General features: G+C 40.6%; 1 protein-coding gene across 4 annotated transcripts in view; it reads left to right on the plus strand.

The window, feature by feature from the left end:
- LOC131257999 (uncharacterized) overlaps positions 1-21,173 on the plus strand; it is a 43,455-nt gene that overhangs the window by 11,613 nt on the left and 10,669 nt on the right. For 3 of the 4 annotated variants that reach the window (XR_009177759.1, XR_009177760.1, XM_058259020.1), the window contains exons 2-4: positions 5,591-5,733; positions 19,261-19,404; positions 20,756-20,941. Coding sequence is in view for 2 of the 4 variants with exons in the window: in XM_058259020.1 (XP_058115003.1) it covers positions 5,591-5,733; positions 19,261-19,404; positions 20,756-20,941 (473 nt within the window). In the remaining 2 variants the exon portion in view is untranslated. The remainder of the gene's footprint in view (positions 1-5,590; positions 5,734-19,260; positions 19,405-20,755; positions 20,942-21,173) is intronic. The other variant, XM_058259021.1, reaches the window with a different exon arrangement.

A 21,173-nucleotide genomic window follows, 5' to 3' on the forward strand; every position in this document is an offset into this window, starting at 1 on the left:
GATTGTATAAACCCATCGACAGCCAACAGGTTTATGGCCTACAGGAAGTGGCACAAGATCCCAAGTATGATTTTTCTCAAGAGCAGACATTTCTTCCATCATCGCCTTTATCCAATCAGGACTTTGAAGAGCATGTGAGAGAGATCTAGGAATAGTCTGTGATGAAAGGGAAGCTGCAAATGACTGAAAAGATGGTGAAAGATGATCATATGAAATGAAATTACTAATGGGGTGTTGAGTATAAGATCGTGACCCTTTGCGCAAGGTAATGGGAAGATCTAAACTCGAGTTAGGAGAGTCACCTGAACCAATATCCAAAGTGAGCGGAAGGGTAGATGGCTGAGCTTGTGAAGATTTATCTCGATGATGATATACCCGCAGAGGCTTAGGCTCAACCATATCACCAACAGGATGCTGAATAGAAGGGAGAGGAGTTTTCCCATGATCATTAGTGGAAAGAGGATAACAGTTATACTCCCCCCTGATGCGCAAGAGGATCACAGAGGGATCTACCTGGAGAGGAAAAAAAAGAAAGATCCTCAAAGAAGGTGACATCGGCAGAGACATATTTCTTGCGAGTCAATGGGTCAAAGCATTTATAACCTTTCTGACTCCGAGTATACCCTATAAAGACACATTTAATCGCCCTGGGACTAAGTTTATCATTACTCCCATCCAAAATTTGAACAAAGCATGTACAACCAAAAACTTTAGGTGGTAGAGGAAATGGGTTATCATGAGGATACAAAATAGTAAATGAAGATTTATAAGACAGAATACGTGAGGGTATACGATTAATAAGAAAAGTAGCAATTAAAAGAGCATCACCCCAAAAATGTTTGGGTAGATGCATACCAAGTAGAAGGGTGCGAGCAACGTCAAGAAGATGACGATTCTTTCGTTCTGCAATACCATTTTGTTGAGGAGTGCGAGCACATGACGTCCTAGATAAAATACCACGTTCCTGCAAGAAGGACAGAAAGGCAGTAGACATGTATTCTCCCCCATTATCAGAATGGAGGGATTTGATGGAACAATGAAATTGAGTGCACACTTCATGATAAAACACTTTAAATGCATCAAATACTTCACTTTTAGATTTCAAAAGATAAATCCAAGTCATGCGGGAATAATCATCAATAAAGGTAACAAAATATCTAAATCCAAAAGTCGAGGTAACTGGAGCTGGTCCCCAAACATCCGAGTGAACCAGAAGAAAAGGTTGAGATTTCCTCCCAGAAGAGCTAGGAGGAAACGTAGCACGATGATGTTTAGACAATTCACAAATATCACAGCATAATGGTTTAGTGACAGGTAAGGAGGGAAATAAAAGTCTCAATCTAGCAATGGATGGGTGGCCTAAGCGGCAATGCCACCGAGTCATGGACTCTTGATCTAGAGAAAGGGTACTAGAAGCGGCAACAGGTGTATCATCGAGAAGATAAACGCCTCCTCGCTCATGCCCCCCACCAATCACTCTCTTCGTCTGTAGGTCCTGAAACAAACAATAAGAAAGAAAGAAGGTGATGGAACAATTGAGTGATTTAGTAAGAGAGCTAACAGACAATAAGTTTAATGGAAAACGAGGCACATGCAATACGGAGGATAAAGACAAGGAAGAAGAGAGAGGGATGGAACCAATCCCAGAGATGGGAGATTGGGTTCCATCTGCGACTGTGACATACTGAGTGGGAGAAGAAGAAGAAGAATAAGAAGAAAAGAATTGCAACTTACCAGTCATATGGGAGGAAGCTCCAGAGTCAATGACCCAGGAGGTAGGAGAGGATGACGCAAGAAGGGCGGTACCTGACTGGGCCGAAGCTGCGTGAGAAGGCTCAGGAATATCCCGAATGTGAAGCCGCATAAGGGCATCATATGCCGCCCGAGAAATAATAAGAGACTCCCCTGAAGTAGACTGCTCAGCTGTCGGGGTGGAAGACTGAAGCAACAGTGGAAGCAACAGAAGCAGCGGCATACGTAGGATGACCATGTAGCTGCCAGCAATAATCAATAGTGTGATTAGTTCCACCGCAATGTGAACAAATGCGGGAACCATCACGTCCTCGTCCACGTCCACCACGACCACGAAGACTACGGCCGCCGCGACTGCGATCTAGATCGCGGCCTCTACCACGACCACCAAAACCAGAAATGCGCCCTGAGCTCAAGGATGGTACCCTAAGACCAAGGGAGTACTGATCGCCAACAAGATGTGCCGAACGCTCGGGTGGCACAAATGAATGAGAAGGAAGAGTAGAGATCATAGCACGCTGACACATGGCATAGACTGTCGTCAATGGGGGAAGAGGATCCTGCATAACAACCTGATCACGAACGTGAAGATAATCAGAACTCAACCCAGCGAGGAACTGCATGATACGAGTATCATCCCGTTGCTTATGAGCATGTTCATGATCCTCTTTACATTTGAAAGAAAGAGGCTGATACATATCCAACTCATCCCACATACCCCGAAGCATCGAATAGTAGTCTTTTAAGGATCTGGAGTTTTGTTGAAACCGACCAATTTCTTGAATAAGCTGGAATACCCGTGAAAAATTCTGAGATTCTGAGAACATATCATGAAGTGTATCCCAATATGCTGCTCTCGAGATTCGAACATAGGACCTTCCGCTCTGATACCATGTCAAACAACCATGCAATAACTTGATAATTCTCCTTTGTCCAAGACTTGTAGGTAACATCTGTAAAGCTTGGGGAATCATCCAAAATATACGATAACTTGTCACGGGCTCCTAAAAATACTTTTACAGATTGTGCCCATTGAAGATAGTTGTCACCATTCAACTTAATGGAGGTAATTTGCAAGGGGTTAGATTCAAGAGACCCTATGCCAAGAGATAAGGGCCCTTTGTCAGCCATAATACAGTCCAAGAGAAATAAACCTATGCCAAGAGACCCCCTATGCCATGAAAGATTGATTCAAACAACTCTATCTCACTCAATCCTTCAACATAACAAGAGATAAACCTCAAACAAATATCAATCATCCAAAATACCATGAAACGCAGTCAAATAGGGCCTGACTGAGTGAAAAACGGCCCAGCCGCACGCCCATTTGAGGTTAAAAACCTCTCAAACATTGATCTTAAGTAAAAAATCCACCATGGATAGCTTGGGAGGAAGATTTCGGTCCATCTTGAGCAAAGAAACCGAAGAAAAGCTTACCGATTTGAGGTAGATCGAAGAAAAACGGAATCTGGAACCGATTTTCGAATTTCTCTATTTCGCCCAAAATACCATGAAATGAGGTCCAATAAATTCTGAAAAAATCATGACAAATCTTCTAAAATCAAGATCTATCAAACCCCTAAACTTTTAGCTCAAACAGAGCCCATGCGTCCGTACAACGCTGACGTCAGCAAGGTGACGTGTCGCCTCTCAACCTGTTGGATGCGGAATGCCTTGAACTTGCTCTGATACCAAGTAGAAAAAGATTTGATGAGGATAATGTGAAGAAGAGATGAGAATATTGAGAGAGAAGGAGGAGGAAGGTTTGGGAGAGATGATATGTGTTAGGCTTGCATGCCCTAACACATAATATTTTATTATGAAAAAGCATATAGTACACTGCAGGGGAATAGGGAAGTGTGCACATGCACTTACACTAAAAGGACACACTATAAATATAATACACTAGCATTCTCTATAACACTGTCTTTTGGAAATCCTTCTGCTTCTTAATCTGGAAAGTTTTGACTATGATATGGTGGGTATTTTGTGCTTATTCTGAAAAGGTGATCATGATTTTGCTGGTTATTTCCTATGCTTTTGGTTCTCAATCTCAAATTGTACCTTTGAATTTTGATGATTCTGTCTCCTTTTTCCTTTTCGGGTGAGCTGTGACGATTTTTTGGGGGAATTGATGGTTATCTATTCTGCCATGCACTTGGGGATGCTCAAAAACCAGAAAGCACATGATGTGTGACTTTTTTTTTTTCTGCCTTTTGTGCTGTTTTGCACAGGACTTCCAAACAGAGCCTTAATGAATTTATTCCTGGGCTTCTTTTTGAATGCAGGGAAGTGGATTTTTATGAGAATAATTATAAAATATGGAATAAAGTTAAGAGAAGATTGGTTTAGGAGTGGATTTTTTATTTACATGTTACACATCCCATATATGATTACCTCGTGCTACTTAAGTGATTGAGTGTTCTGGGGCCTAGACTATATTGTGAGTTCTCTACAACGAAGGGAGCATAAGCAACACATCCACAGTGCGTGCATAGACCAAAAATAACACTGAGAGGACGGTTTTATCATTTGGATGTTTGTTAGTTCTAAAAGTGTCATATTCTGTGTGTTCCTGCGGAGCACCATATTGGGAGGATTTTGTTCTCATCTTTTGTGTTCTTTTTTCTCTTACTCTTATTTCTTGAGTTCTATCTCTTATTGTGGTTTAAGGTGTTCTTATCTCTTGTAACAATCTATTCCAAATAAACCATGTGCCATCCGGACAATGTCTAGATCATTTACAATAGTTGACATGATCTCTCTCTCTCTCTCTCTCTCTCTCTCTCTCTTCTCTCTTTCTCTAATATTATGAATTAACATGTATCAGAGGGGTATTGTGGGTAACTTTACCATCATCTTTATCATCATGCTGCCGCCACCATCTTCCTCTCTGCAACATCAACACGCCATCATCTCAATGCCACCATCATCACGACATCAGGATCTCCACGCAAGTGCTATAATCCATGCATCATCTAAACGTCATCCACTCTTCATCCAGATATTATCCAGATGGTGCATACTCTTAGCGGTTGATGTCATGACACCAGTTGTAGATGATCCATCCCATGACAACTGGGAAAATGATATTCTGACAGTAATATCATGTCAACTGTTGTAGATGATCCATCCCATGATAACTGGGAAAATGATAATCTGACAGTAATATCATGTCTACTGTTGTAGATGATCCATCCCATGATGACTGGGAAAGTGATAGTCTAACAGTGATGTTGTGATGTCTGCTGTAGATGAACCATCCAGTGATGGCTGGGCAAGCAATGATCTAACAGTGATGTTTCAATGATTGCTGCAGATGAACCATCCCATGTTGGCAGGGAAAGAAATGATCTAACAGTGATGTCATGGCACCTGCTGAAGATGGTCCATCCGATGATGATTGCGAAAGCGATAATCGAACAGTGAAGTTGTGGCATTTCCTATAGATTATCCATCCCATGATGACTTGGACATGATAATCTAACAGTGAATTTCTGCTGCTCTCCATTTCTTTTAACTGTCCATTTAATGAATACCAAATGGACAATGAGTACGATGTGATTAATTTATTTTCTTTTTTGTGCTGTGCTCCATCCACTATGGGCCTATGATTTGGAAGAACCTGATTAACATGCATGTATGTCATGTCTACTATGGACGTGTTGCTAACATTACGTTAGTAAACTCACACAATGATTGAGCTCAACTATGAGAAATCAAACTTCTTGCAATGAAAACAATATCAATGATGAATGTGACGGCTTTTCATTTTCACTTGTTGTTCACGTTGTGTGGTATCAATGATGTCTAACTCTGCTGGGCCACATTCCTGCAGATGATGGCACATATGCTATGAAGAAAGTGCTAATTCAAAATAATGAGCAGTTGGAGTTGGTGAGGCAGGAGATCCGTCTTTCATCCCTGTTCAATCATCCTAATTTACTTCCCCTTCTTGATCATGCTATCATTGCGGTTAAGGTAATGGCACATGGATTGTTCTCTCCTATGAGTGTATCTGTTTTATGTACACTTTGAAGAAAAATTCATCTCACTAGGTAATAGGTTCTGATTAAGAAGTCCACTCTTTGCAAGAGGGGGTTTGGTGTAATTTTGAATCAGAACAACAGATTCACAAGGTGTTTTTTGTGAACTCATAGTAGTTCCTATACATATTTCCTGCACTCACACACATGCCTCTTCTGTAAAAATCTATTGCTATCATAATTTTCTGTTCTTCAAAAAAATGTGAAAATAATGTTTATCACATGTCTGGTTATTTTTGTGTATTTTATTACAAACTAGGTGACATAATCTTTCTTCAAGGTTATGTAGCCTTGTTGTTTTTATTCATTGATTTCCTTCTAAGTTAAATGTCTATGATCATTTTGTGCTCTTCTGACAACCTTGTTGTTTTTATCCAAATTGTCAACTTTAGAGAGGATAAATCACTATGTAATAGAGCCAACATGGAGTCATGGCCTCTTCTCTCCTTTGCTTGTTCAAGTTCTGGTAATAGTTTAAGAGGATTTCGATAAGTCGAGAAATCCAAAATTAATTTTATGGGCTGGATATTTCACAAAAATTTGGGTTGCGTTATTAAATGTATTTCAGCTTCATAGGGTCTAGGAAAACCCATACAATTTGGACCTGTGCATATTATTTAAGCTAAGGGATGCTATTTCTTGACCAACTTTATTTGATGGTGCTCTATATAATTTTGTCTTCTACTAATTTTGCGAAGGACTGCAAAACCTGATTGCTTTATAACATGGACTGTTTCTTCCGATGGGCAATAAGAAATATTATTGAAAGAGATGAAGGAAGAAAAAAAAACCCAACAGGACAAGAGAGGAAATAAACAGAAAATTCAACAGCTCCAAAGCTAGGAACTAAATAAAACTCAGTGCTTTGAGACAGACCCACACTCAATCAGGACCATTATGCCCATCCACAAGGACAAAGACATCCCTCACTGCCCCAATTTTAGCTAGCTGATCTGCTTCCTCAATAGCTTCCTCTAGGAATATAAGCAAAAATTGTCGGATGGTCGCCACACAGATCTTTAACTTCCTCAACCAAATCTGCAACCTTCCAACCCTGCAATGAAGAGATTGCTTAGAATCTCCTTCAATAATTGCAGGGAATTGGCTGAACTCAACGATGATCTTAACTACTTTAAACATAGGCGCCGCTGGTGTTCGAAATATTGGTATCGCGTTACGTATCACACCTTGGGATATGGAAACGTATCGGTTATCACATGGGATGTATTAGTTGTATCACGTAATGTATAGCTGTTGTTGGAAACATGGGGAAACATTGGAAAATTGGTCGAATTTTTCAATGAAACTTCAATGATTGTTAAAAAAGACATCAATACACACTTATAAATCAAAACATTATAAAAAAAGGAGAAGCTTATAATAGGTATCTTTTGTGTGGGGTCTTATTCTATGCGCTGTCTAACTGAATTGATGCAAGTATATTCAAAGTCTATTCATATAATTTATAAATGTAGGAAGATGCGTGGAAACACAGGCAATACATTCAAAACCAAAAGAAGAATTACTAGATCATGTTACATACATGTTTGATTTTGTGTTTGGACACAGATTGCAACCAATTTGCAAGAAATTGGGAAATTTTGATTTTTTTTTTTCAATTTTCTGCAACTTGGCCTATCTCCTCCAAATCTCAAAATTGAAGCTCCCAATCCATGAATTTTCATACTTTGTAATAATTTGATACTGATTTAACATGATTTACAAAAAAAAAAGGATCGAAAAATCGAAAATGCTCACCAGATCAAACATGTGGGATATATCCCACTACTTGTGCGTTTTGTGTCGCACAGGTGGGTTATAAGATATATCGTGGGATATATTGGCCGATATTATTGATATGTATGGGTGCCGCTTCAACAATATTGGAGTAAAAAACTCCAATAGGACCTAAGAAACTGAACAGAGTAAACTCAATTACTATCCCGCACTATCCCTCGAACTCCAATGAGGTTGGGATTTCCAAAAGACCTCCGACTTAATCTCGCCTTAAAACACCTAAGAGAGGGAGGCATCCAATGTGCGAATGTTGGAGTTGTGCCCTGGAAAACCAATGCAACCCTAATCCACTAACCGTGTGGATGTGATAGGGTTGATCTTAGTCGTAGATCATGATGACCATGTGTCCTTCTAGACAGTCTGATGGGCCTTAATATGGTGTTGCCTTAAACTTACATGTATATGGGTTATGTGAGGAGTGACTCCTCCGCATGTCCTTGGGAACTTAAGATTGGACACGGCAGTCATTGAGTAGGGAGAGTTGTGATTCATGGTGCCCAATATCTTGTTGAGCCATGATCGTTAAGGCATTTAGGACACACCTATGAACATTATATTATGGGATGTACAATCATCTTGTGTGAGGGACTTAATTAGGTAAAAGATGGAACGGTCTCCACCAATGGGAGGCGGGTTGGCATCGGCTGTGCCTTTATCTTTACCCTACATGAGAATGTAGGTGTGCCATGGATATAAGATCTTTGTATTGGACCTTTGGACACTTGAATTGGAGTATCGAGTTCACGTCACTAGTTTGGGGGCCCATTAGCTTGGAATGTGGTCAATGTGATCGAGACTTGATGTTGCATGAAATATGATTAATCCTTAAGGCTTGAAGATGTGTAAGGATCACAATCCTGATTGGATGGATTTGGCTCTCCTTTTGAGGTGCCTAGGGGCCATTAAATGTGGGTGTAGTTGGGATGTCCATCAGGGTCCCTTGATTTTTGTAGGGCCAACAGGGGTTCCAATAGGTTTTCCTAGGGGCATGTATGGGGCTATATTTGATTAGATCGGGAACTCATCAAGTGATTTGTTGCTGGGCCCAACACTTAAAATGTTTTAGAAGGGTTTTTAAAAGTTTTCAACTATTGAAGTTTCTTTTTAATCACTAAAACTATTTTGATTGCACTTGATAATGATCTGATGGCCCGGATTTGATGGTCCATCATTTGATTAGCATGAGATATAGATTTTTAATATATGGTTGTGACAGTGAAATGATTGGATTATGAGTATATGGGTAGGATTAGATCATGTGTATATGGGTGGATGAGGTGGATCAACAAACTTCCCTAGTCACAGTAGGGTACGAGGAAGTTCGTCGGGTAGTGGTGCACATACTTGTGTACAACCCTGAAACCCTAACTAGTATTTAGAAATTAGATTGTATATCAGAGAAGAGACATGCGAGAGCACAGACATCCCACACTTGCTTGGTCGTCATTACAATGAGAGAGAGAGAGAGAGAGAGAGAGAGAGAGAGAGAGAGAGAGATCACATCTCCCTTTCCATCCTCCTCTTCTCCATTCATATGTGTGAATTTGTGGGGTGCACCCCGTGGATGGCGTGACAACTCTCTGATCTCTTCTACCCGAGATAGATAGGGGAGTGGCCTCTTAGTGTAGAGGATTGCATCGATGAGTTTTAGAGGAAAAACCGCATTATGATTTTGGTATGTTCATAATGGGTTTAAACTTATAGAAATATGACATTATCGCTACAAAGTCTTAGGGATCAGTGTAGTAAATTTGGATTTTGAAAACTTAAACTCTGTTGTGTTTTTAACCTAAAAATCCAACAAATGGTATAAGAGTTGACCCGTCTCGTGGTAATCATCGATTTCTGATTTCTCTCGCGAATTTATCAGAGTTCGTTTAGCATTTTGATCGTACATGTGGTGGTATTCTCGATAAGGAACCATCACGTAAATTTTGGGCGCAAATGGATATATGGATTGGGAGATCCAATAGTTTTTAGTTTCACCGTTTCGCCAACAGTGAAAGTTGAATGTAAGATCATTTGAGTACACATGGACTGATTTAAACCTTTGCTTTCTGTTGAACGTGATTGATTTGTGGATAAGTGATGAATTGTGGGTTGATGTTTTAATTAATGTTTTGATTTGATTATTATTTTAGAATCCTTTTATTGTATGGTTGAATAGGAGGCGACTGTTTTGATCGTTCTTAAGTTGTAAACACGACGGAATTTTATGCTTTTGTTTAGATGACAACTTGTATAGAGTCACAGATGGCCTAGATTATCCAGGATTTTGATGTAAGTTGTAGATCTAGGAGGTTCAATTTAAGCCATTAATGGTTAGATCATGGATGCATGATGTAGATCACGTGTAAAGCCTTGTCTCTTCCATTGTCCTTTCGAGCACGTGTGCACAATGTCCGACTGAATGATGAATTGTGGGTTGATGTTTTAATTAATGGTTTTATTTGATTATTATTTTAGAATCCTTTTATTGTATGGTCGAATGGGAGTAGATTGTTTTGATTGTTCTCAAGTTGTAAACACTATGGAATGTTATGCTTTCGTTTCGATGACAACTTGTATCGAGTCACAGATGGCCTGGATTAGCTGGGATTTTGATGTAAGTTATAGATCTATGAGGTTCAATTTAAGCTATTGATGGTTAGATCGTGGACACCCGATGTAGATCATGTGTAAGGCCCCGTCTCTTCCACTGCCCTTCCGAGTGCGTGTGCGCAATGCCTGATACCCTTGGTGGGCCCTGGATTGCTTATGCTCAATGTTTGAAATATCGGTATTGTGTTACGTATCGCATCCTTGGGATATAGATACGTATCGGTTATTGCATGGGATATATCGTTTGTATTGGATAATTTATTACACTTTCTGGAAAACATGGGGAAACATTGGGAAAATAGTTGAATTTTTCAATGAAACTTCAGGGTTGTTAAAAAAGACCTTAATACACACTTTGAAATCATAACATCTCAAAAAAGAAGTGCACACAATACATTTCCTTTCTATAGGCTCCTAAGCTATGTGCTGTCTGACAGAACTAATGCAACTATATTCAAATTGAATGCATAACATTGTGTATGTGATGATCATTTAATCAAACACACCTAAATACTGCGAAATTAGTCTTGATTGATAGCTGGTTGAAGGAAAATTTTGAAAAAAAAGTAATATTTTAATAATTTTTTAATTAAAAATGATTTTTATTTTCTGAAAATTGACAAGGACTCAACAAATCAGTAGATCAGCCATCATAGATGCTTGATTGCATGTTTGGAGTGCAATATTGCAAGTAATTTGGGAGAAATTGGGTAAATCTCGAATTTTCCCAAATCGGACCACCTACACTTAAATTTCGAAATTAGAGTGTTTGTGATGATAATTTCGTCAAGTACTCCGAAATACTTCAAAATTAGTCTCGATTAATAGCTGGTTGAAGGAAATTTTCTAAAAAAGAAGAAGATGGACATGAAGAGCCAATGAATATCGTAATCGAAGCTTCGACTCCATGATTTTTCATGCAAAACATGAAGAACCAATTGATTTGTAACCACCTGATATTGATATAACATAATTTCAACAAAAAAAAGGATTGGAAATTGAAAATACTTACCTGATCGAACATGTGGGATATATCGGCACCATTTGTGCGTTTCGTGTCACACAGGTGGGGTACAAATATATCGTGGAATATATCGGCCGATATCATCGATTTTAAAACATTGACTCATATGGACCTGGACGTGGATGTGGGGCCTAGGAATATGGAAGATCCAAAGCTCAAGTGGGCCCCGCTACAAAAAAAAATGGTGATCTCCGGTTTGCCGTTGTAACAGAACGCTGCGCTGTCAGCGTGCATATTTCCACGCTGATATGCAGACGTTGCTGCCTTTTATTATTATTATTATTGCGTGTGCACACGTGGGAGTGTGTGAGAGAGGGGTTCTGATCACCCTAATGGTGTCCACCATTTGGACGGTTAGGATTTCTCATACACATTGTAGTGGGCCATAATGGGTCCCACATGGTTAGATTGACCGGATATTTGCGTGCTTGTAGTAGCAGGTGGGTCTCATTGACTAGCGGGCCCACCCTAAAAATAAGCTAGAAAAACCAATGAACGACATGGTGGAAAGGCACATACATCACGCTGGACGTTGCTGGGTCCAGCAAGGTTGCAATGGTGGGTAGATTGTCCCCACTGATTTCTGTGGTGGGGCCTGCCATTGTTTTGAATCAAGCTGATTTTTTGCATTCGCTTCATCAAGATCTTGTGACCTTATGAAGAGATTGGACGGCTGTAAACATAACAGTGGGGCCCATGGTCGGTGGGTCCCACAAAAGTCTTGGATCAAGCTAATTTTTGTGTTTTCCCATCATCTACACTATTGGATGATTCAGATGGCATACAAACATCATAGTGGGGCCCACCATCAGTGGGTCCCACCTTCAGTGGGTCCCACATCTACATAATCCAAAAGAAGCAAGGAAGGGAAAGAAAAGAAATGAATGAGTGAAGGAGAACACTCACTTGATCAAGGGCTTGGATGATGGCCCACTAATCTCTCTCTCTCTCTCTCTGGGGAGAAAATAATTAGGGGCTTTTGTAGAGAATTAACCAAGGTTGGGTTAGGCTTAGGGTTAAAAATGCAACCATGGTTAGATTAAGTTGGGATTAAGGAACTAATCCACAATTAGGGGCTTAATGCATGATTAAGAGGAGCATGGGAGGTATGGGATAATGATGTTATGGGTATGCTTAGTAGATGATTAAGAGGAGCCTGAGAAGTTTTTATTATTTTTTTTTTTTGGGGGGTTGGGGTTGGTATGGAGAGGAGAGTTATGGTGTGTGTGATGTCATGGGGATGACATTAACACGGGTAGGTGGGGTAGAGATTCCCCACGTGCGCTTCTAGAAAGGGGTGTTTGTGCAATTTGTGTGACACCATGCATACATGAAAAACGACATATTCTTCACGGTGTAGCATGCTAACAGGGCACCGCATAGACATGTGAGTGGTACTTCCACAATTGTGGCGACGTGTTGGGTCGATATGGGGGGGTCTCAGGGCTCAGGTCACTCGGGTGCGCACTGCGCACAGGCAGTCTGGGGCCCGTCAAGAGCGCCAAACATCCCACGCAGTTGGAAGGGCACTGGAAGAGATGGGGCTTTGCATCACGTGGAGAAAGAGTTGTCAATGGAGAGAGCATTGTGCAAAGAAGAGAATGAACGGTTTTTATTTGTTGAGCCATGGTCCATGTGGGGCCCACTGTTAGGATAGTGTATGGCTCCCCTCTTTTGCATCCGTATCGACGGGGCATGAAGAGGGAGAGAGACGTGTGCACGTACTTTCTCCCCTTCTCCTCTCTCTCCTCTCTTAACTTTCCTATATCAAGTAAAGTTCTAATTTGGAATTTTCAAAATCCCATGAAAATACAAAGAATTCCAAATCTGGAAATTTAGGATTTTTGGGAAATTTCAAGTCTAGAAAAATCAATTGATTAGTGCCCATGTGTCCCCACTTGATATTGACCGTTCATGATTATGCGTTTATGTACATTCCCGTCCAAAACTGTCAAATCGTGCGTTGATATGACCGTATACTCAAGTTTAAACCCATTATGAACGAATTAAAACAGTAATCCACAGGACCTCCCCACTAGAGTTGCACCTCTAAGAAAGGAGCATTGCACCTAAACAAAAACTGGCTTAGGCTTCTTTCTTTCGTTTTGATGAATGGAAACTTTTATTCAAAAGAAAAGAACAAATACAATCGTCAACGACAGGGTAAAAAATTAGGGGATAAGACCACACCAACATGGATGAATGGAGCCCCAACACCACAAAAAAGCTAGCAGGACTCCTCTATCAACAACTCATGAAGCTACACCGCATTCTTAGCCAACATATCTGCTCTAGATTGCCTGACCAGTGGACCTTTGAAAAGGTGAGATATATATTTCTACAGCTTCGTAACTTAATTGAAGATATTAGCCAGATTCCATGGAGCATACTCCCTAATCCATTTAAGAACACCACCTGAATCGCCTTTGATCACAATGGGGCTGAAACCCCATGCGACTGCCAGCCTGATGCCCAGAGGGTGGCAGCTTCAGCACCATTTGAGTCGAGAACACCAGCAGGACCTGAGAAATCCAGCAATCTGACACCTTAATCGTTAGTGATCAACGCCCAATCCCCGTTGGTCCTGGTTTTCCCATGGAGCTCCTATCAACTTTCAACTTAAACTACCCAAGGGAAGGACATGGCCACATTTCAGGCCCTCTATGAGAACTAAAGCCACTGCACAGCAGCTCCCCCCAACTGCATTGAAATGGGACAGCCAGAATCCTCCACAGCAACTTCTGCTGTTTTTCCCATTCAACCATCCAACTACACATATTTCTGAAGATTGCCACCTCTGAACATGCCTTCCCTAAAAATCCTGCTGTTTCTTTCTAGCTAGATGCAACAAAGGCCAGCCTTGATGGGTGATATCCACAAGACCCTTTTCCACTGGTCTCCATGTGGCACACCATGTCGGCATGACCCTGCAATGAACTTTGCCATTGACCTGGGGACTACCCATCGAAACACAAATTTCTTGAATGCAGCAACCCATACATGCCTTGCCAGTTTGCAATGCAAGAATAGGTGTGGAGCATTATCCTCTTTTGCAGCACAAATGGTGCATATATTTGGTAAAGCGATGCCCATGTTAGGGAGATGATATAAGGTGAGCGGCTGATCTTGACAAAACAGCCAGCATAAGGCGTTTACTTTTGAAGGGGGCCTGCCAGCCAAACTACATTGGTCCAGGCAAGAGGATCAAGAGGACTGACCAAGGAGGCATGGGAACCCGGAACCTTCCTTTAGCTTGTAGGTCCCAAATCCTAACGGCTGACATAGATCCAGATTTCTCAACAACTGGGAAAAGCTTTACCTTGTTGTTTTTGGGGTTGTAATAAAAACCTGGGTTCCAGAAAAATCCCACCAGTCAGGCACTGAAATGTATCAGCCACCTTCCTCTCTATGTTTACATCATTTCGGTTCAAGGACTCGCACGGGATCCGAAGTGGTTTCCTAGTGCACCAGCTGTCCTCCCGGAATTGCACCTTTGTCCCATCTCAGATTTTGAATCTCATGTGCTTTGGAAAAAAAGATGACAGACAGACTACAGTTGAGATTGAATTTCTTATTGGTGAACCTTTTCTCTCACTTTGTTGATGCCCCGTCTGTTAGTTGCCACGCTATACTTGACCACTATGATCCGATAAAGAACAGGAGGGTCACCATTTCCAATCCGCCACCGCCATTTTACCAAAAGAGAGGAATAGACAGTCTGAAGAGGAATAATGCCAAGAGGCCCAAGACTGCCCCTGGAACATGGCTTACAAAGTTCCGACCATGCAACCCAAAAATATTTATTTTTATCAGTTTCACTGCTCCATAAGAACTACTTCTAAATTGGTCCAAGCCTGTCAACCTCCTTGAGACAACACTAAAAAAGGAGACAGCAATTGGATTGGTGTACTTGTCAATACTTACTGAATCACGTAATTTTGCCCTCTAGAGACAATAATTTGCACTTCCAGGAAGTCAGTTGCTTTGCAGCGTTTTAGCGCTCAGTTGAGGTTTACCGCACCCAAACAGATGTAGGGGGAAGATCGTTGCCGTACATCCAATTGAATTAGCTATGGAGTTAATTGCCAGCACATCCAATTTGATGCCCGCTAAACTGCTTTTCACAATATTAATCCAAAGTTTAGAATAAAACTGAAGCATTGAAGAATATCTCTGAATTGCTGACCCGCCCACTGTCGCAAGCACACTGTATCATCAGCATATTTAATATGAGTGAACAGGAAGGAGAACCGTTGATCAGGATACCCTGATGAGACCCACAGAAACCTTCGCCGACATCTGGCTCACACATTCAGCGATGAGTGATGTTGAACAGAAATAGAGATAGGGTTCCCTTGGTGCAGAACCGGCCAACTCTTGAAAAAATCCACTGATGTACCATTGATCAGGATGAAAAACCAAACCAAGGTAACCCACAAACTGATCTGCTCCATCCGTTCCCAAACCCCATCCTTCTAATTGAGATCTCCAGTAACACAATTGAGGCCTTTCCCAGCTTAATCTTGAGTAGAAAGCCTTCCCTCCCCTTTTTATGAATTTCATCGATCAATTGATGGGCAACATCTCATCAGCTATGTTTCAACCTGCCAGAAAATCATTTTGCAAAGGAGGAATGATTTGCTCCATAACCTTGCTCAGCATCCTGGCAATAACCTGGCCATGTTCTTATGAATGCTTCTGATTAAACTAATCAGTTAGAAATGCCAGATCTCCTCTGCCCCTTCCTTTTTAGCGATACAAGCAATGGAAGAACAGTTATGATCCCTCCCAGCTAGATCTCCATGATGTCTTCTTGAAGGAAATCTCAGCATTGCTGATGAAATGCAAGTGTGAAGCCATCCTGGCCTGGAGCCCAGTCTCCCTTCATGCTGAGACAGCTTGCTTGACTTCATTGACAGATATTATAGCCTCTGGCAGATCAGCCTTCCGTAGTGGGAGGCGAGCAAGTTGGAGGCTGTCTGGGACGTCTGGGAAAGTTGTCTGGTAGAAATCAAAGACAGACTTGTCAATCGTTGCCATGTCTCAGAGGAGCTCATTGTTGAATCTGATAGTTGAAATTTGGTTGGACCTTCTGGCGCTGGCTATCTTGTGGGATAATGCAGTGTTGCTGGCCCTCCCCTGGATCCACTTGGAGTGGGATAATTGCCTCTAGTAAATATCTTTCAATCGGATGGCATCTTCCAACTTTTGATTTAACATCCTCTCCTAGCGGCTTCTTCGGGGTAAAAAGGGTTCAGCTCCTCAGCTCCACAGCTCCACCCAATGCTTCGAGTTTCAGCATTAGCTTGTCCTTGGAGACTTTGATGTCCCCAAACAGTTCCCCATTCCAGATTTCAAGATCATCTTTCAATAGCCTGAGTTTTGCTGAAGCCTCCTGCTGGCCCCATGTTTTCTATGGAGATTGAGAAAGACTTCTATGAGGTGATCACTGTAGGACGGAAGTTTCGGTGCTGTAACCGCATATTTTCGAACTTGAAGGTCCTCGGTCCCCATGATTCCAGAGTTGAGGACGAGGATCAGCCTGTGATCTGAAAACAACAGCTTCTCATTGACCAGCAGGAAGGAGGTCTTCCCATCTGCTGTTGAACAGAAAGTGATTCAACCAACTCATAGCTTTATTGTTTGATCACACATATCTTGCTCCCTGAAGGGGGATGTCAATTAAGTCCCATCTGTCCACGAAGACACTGGAAAGAGATGTGGGGAGCGAGGAGAAGAGACTGGCAATTAAAGAGCTTGTCCATCGTCACCGGTGGATGTGTTGGTTCTTCAATAAACTAAAAAGGAGCACATGTCTTCTAAGTTAGGGAGCTTTGGGTTAATTGATAGTGAGGCCGGGTTAGCAAAGATGCAATGGGGAGGTCCTGGGAAGCTCTTATAATTTAGAAATCTGCTGCTCTGGTTAAGATCGATTCTTGCTTTGCACAGTGGTCCTTATCTGTTCAATTTAGATCTACTCTGTCTGGGTTTAGCTGGGGTTTGTTGGCTGTTTATGGCCCAGTAAATACAATTGAGGTCGGAATCGTGGATGGAGCAGCATAGTTTTCAGGTCTGCTGGTCTTATCCACTTCAACACAATCAGATTCTCCTTGGAGAAGAAAGGTGGATCCATTATTTTTTTGAGCTGGCAATAGTCAATTTTATCAGATAAAAAAGGACACTAGCACCAAAACAGAAGCACAAAAGCAGGTTGATCCAGCAGTGCGGCCTTCCTCAAGACCAAAAGGGGGTGGGCGACCTGCCGCTTCCACCCACGAGAAAACAAGAGGTGTAACTCTACGGATTAGAATAGAAACTACGAACAAAGACCCTCAGAGGTGCGATTGTTTTGCTCCTTGCATTGTTCACAGTGCTGCAACGAAGCACAACTGCCAAATGGTTTTGCACCTTTTGCACGATTGCTGGATTCTCCAAGCAACGAACAGTTGCTAAATTGTGTTACCTCACCACTGACATCCACACTGAGTGCGAGAAGCAACAATGAATGTGGAGGTTGTTCACATCTTCAGATTCCTTAAGCATAAGCAGCATCCATTAACAATGATTATGTTACGACGTCAGAGGCAGTCCACCGTTAACAATGATCCTGTTACCATCATATGTTTCAAAAAGAGATTAATTATTCATCAAATTATGTTTTAAAAGAGCTTATGTGTTTCATATGTACAGTGTTTTCTGTAGACAATCTTTTCAAAATGACAGATTTAGTAACTTACGCCCTGTGTTGAAAATATCAGTATCACGTTACATATCACACCTTTGGGATGCGGATACGTATTAGTTATTGCATGGGATATATTGGTTGTATCGCGTAATGTATCGTTGTTGTTGGAAATATGGGAAAAGATTGAGAAATTGGTCGAATTTTTCAATGAAACTTCAGTGATTGTTAAAAAAGACATCAATACACAAATCAAAACATTACTAAAAACATGTGCACATAATAGATTTTCTTTGTATGGAGTCCTAATTAATGCGCTGTCTAACTGAATTGATACAAGTGTATTCAAAGTTTATTCATATAATTTATAAATGTAAGAAGACGTGTGGAAACACAAGTAATACATTCAAAAACAAAAGAAGAGTCACTAGATCGGGTTACATACATGTTTGATTTTATGTTTAGACACAAAGATTGCAACTGATTCGCGAGAATTGATGCAAGTGTATTCAAAGTTTATTCATATAATTTATAAATGTAAGAAGACGTGTGGAAACACAAGTAATACATTCAAAAACAAAAGAAGAATCACTAGATCGGGTTACATATATGTTTGATTTTATGTCTAGACACAGATTGCAACCGATTTGCGAGAAATTAGGAAAATTTGATTTTTTTTTTCATTTTTCCGCAACTCTGCCTATCTCCTCCAAATCTCGAAATCGAAGCTCTCAATCTATGATTTTTCATGCAAAACATGAAAAATCATGAATTTGTAACAATTTTACATTGATTTAACATGATTTACATAAACAAAAGGATCGAAAATCGAAAATACTAACCGGATCGAACATGTGGGATATATCCCACTACTCATGTGTTTCGTATCACATAGGTGGGATATAAGAAATATCTTGGGATATGTCGGCTGATATCGTCAATACTTAAAACACTGCTTACACTACAAGTAATTACTAATCTCTAACTCTTGTTAGACAAAAACTTTCCTAACTAATACCGTAGCATTACGTAACATGTTACTGCAGTGGGTACCCTCACGCACCCACTTTTGTTGGAATACTGTTAAAGGAAACTAACAGAATCCCAAACTGAAAATTGGCCCCTTTTGCCAACTTAAACATGCACGTAGTGCATGTGCGGTCCACCGGATGGACCTAACAGTTTAACCATTGATCATTGGCCCACCATCAACTTCATCATTGGATTAGCTTCATAGGCAAGGTATTAGTGATCCCATACAAATCGTACTCTATACTTGGTTCTCTTGTGGAATATTTGTCTAGAGTCATTTTTTTTTTTAAATGTCTAATGCAGCATTCTTTATTATATTTGTGTAGGGTGCCCAGGAAGGATCACGGAATCATGAAGCTTACTTGTTATTTCCAGTTCATTTGGATGGAACATTACTAGACAATGCCAAAGTAATGAAAGATAAAAAGGAGTTCTTTTCAACAATTAATGTTCTTCAGATATTCCGGCAGGTGAATATGAATCTCAATATCCATATGCAAATCTTGGATTGTATTATACAAATTCCAAAGGATTCTGAAGATGGATTTAACTGCAAAGATGTGGTGTGCTTATCCCAAATAGATGTCGAATGTGTAAAGCAAATAAAGAGAATGCTGCCCGTCTGCTTCTCCATTGCTCAGTGGTGGAAGAGATATGGAACTCCTTTCTTAAAGAGTTCACTATGGAAAATCTGCAATTCCATTATTCTTTAATGCTACCAAACCCTTGCATGGTTATATGTTGGTGATTTTGTTGATTTGCAAGTTTGAAACAGGAGATGAGAATTTGCCTCTAAAGCATGGAGCAAGATTTCTTGTTGAGCATTTCTCTTCAGCAGTATAGGCTGAAGATGATTTGCTCTTGGCAATTGGCTCAAAGACAAATTTCAATCTCCTCGGTGTGTTTAGTTTGTTTCAATTTGTGGGTGGTTTGGGCATTCTAATTTTTAATAAAATTTCCAAAAAAAAAAAAAAACAAAGAGAGAGCATCCGAGGGGGTATCAAGGAAAATGAAAGTTTGCAGTTCTATAATTTGGATTTATGGCTAGGAGGGATTCTTTGACCACTGTATTTAGTATTACGGTTTTTTCTAATGCCTGCCATGTGGGTGAACTAAGGTTCGCTGAACCCAATTGGTGCACATGCTTGCCCGTCAATACCTTTGAGTGGATGTGGCACCTCTTGCTTGGCTATAGCCCAAGCTCTCATTGAATGGGTGATCCAATCACCTAATCAGTTGACTACTTTTTATCATTATTAGCAAATTTTTTCTTCTAAAATTTGGTTAATTAGGATCGTCATAGTGATGCCACTTTTGTAATGTGGCCTGTACAAGAGGTACAAGATCTGTTGAATGGTCTGGATTGATGAGCACAAGCATGGATTGTGGGGTAAAGATGGGCATGTCATACACTTGGGCAGTTTAACGCACCATGCTATTGTTCCTCAAAGGACAAAAGAATATGAAACTGGACTGAACAATTGATAAATTGGCCAACTTTTGGGCATTCAACAAAAGGTACACAGAAGATTCCCTGACTGGAAGCTTCAGGGCATCTGGTCAGTGTGAATTTTTTATGGACTCTTATCTAAATGGCGGACAATATGTCTGAGGGTCTGGATGGATGAACAATCCATCTGGGAACACAATGAGTTCACCCACAACGGTGGACATTAGAAAAAACTCAGAATTGTTATGTTTTCAAAACTGCACTTTTCTTATTCTAGTTTTTATGCCTTAGTGGTGTAATTTCACTGCTGGTTGTTGCATTTACATGCATGTACAGAAAGCCCATTTTACTAATGGAGGTCTCTTCAACAGCTTTGTGCAGGACTGAAACATATGCACAGCTTTGACCCTCCATATGCTCACAATGATGTCAAACCAGGTAATGTCCTCATCACGCACAGAAAAGGACAGCATCCCCTCGCAATTCTAATGGATTTTGGAAGTGCTGGGCCTGCAAAGAAGTCTGTTCACAGTCGTTCTGAGGCACTACAACTGCAGGTGTTGGCTTATACTACTATTCATTCAATCAGTATCTGCTATCATAAATTTAGTATTTATGGGCTGTGGATATTTTATTGGTGTATTAGTTTTTTCAACGTCAAGTTGTGCTATTTTTGCCTTTCAAGGTAATATTATTTTTATGTAGTATTTTACAGTGTTCGAGTTGTTGGTATCGCTACAAGTTTCGCTGGCCGGAGATAAAGATATAATATCGTTATCGCTGATAACT

Source organism: Magnolia sinica, chromosome 10 (genome assembly GCF_029962835.1).
Source record: "Magnolia sinica isolate HGM2019 chromosome 10, MsV1, whole genome shotgun sequence".
Lineage (NCBI taxonomy): Eukaryota > Viridiplantae > Streptophyta > Magnoliopsida > Magnoliales > Magnoliaceae > Magnolia > Magnolia sinica.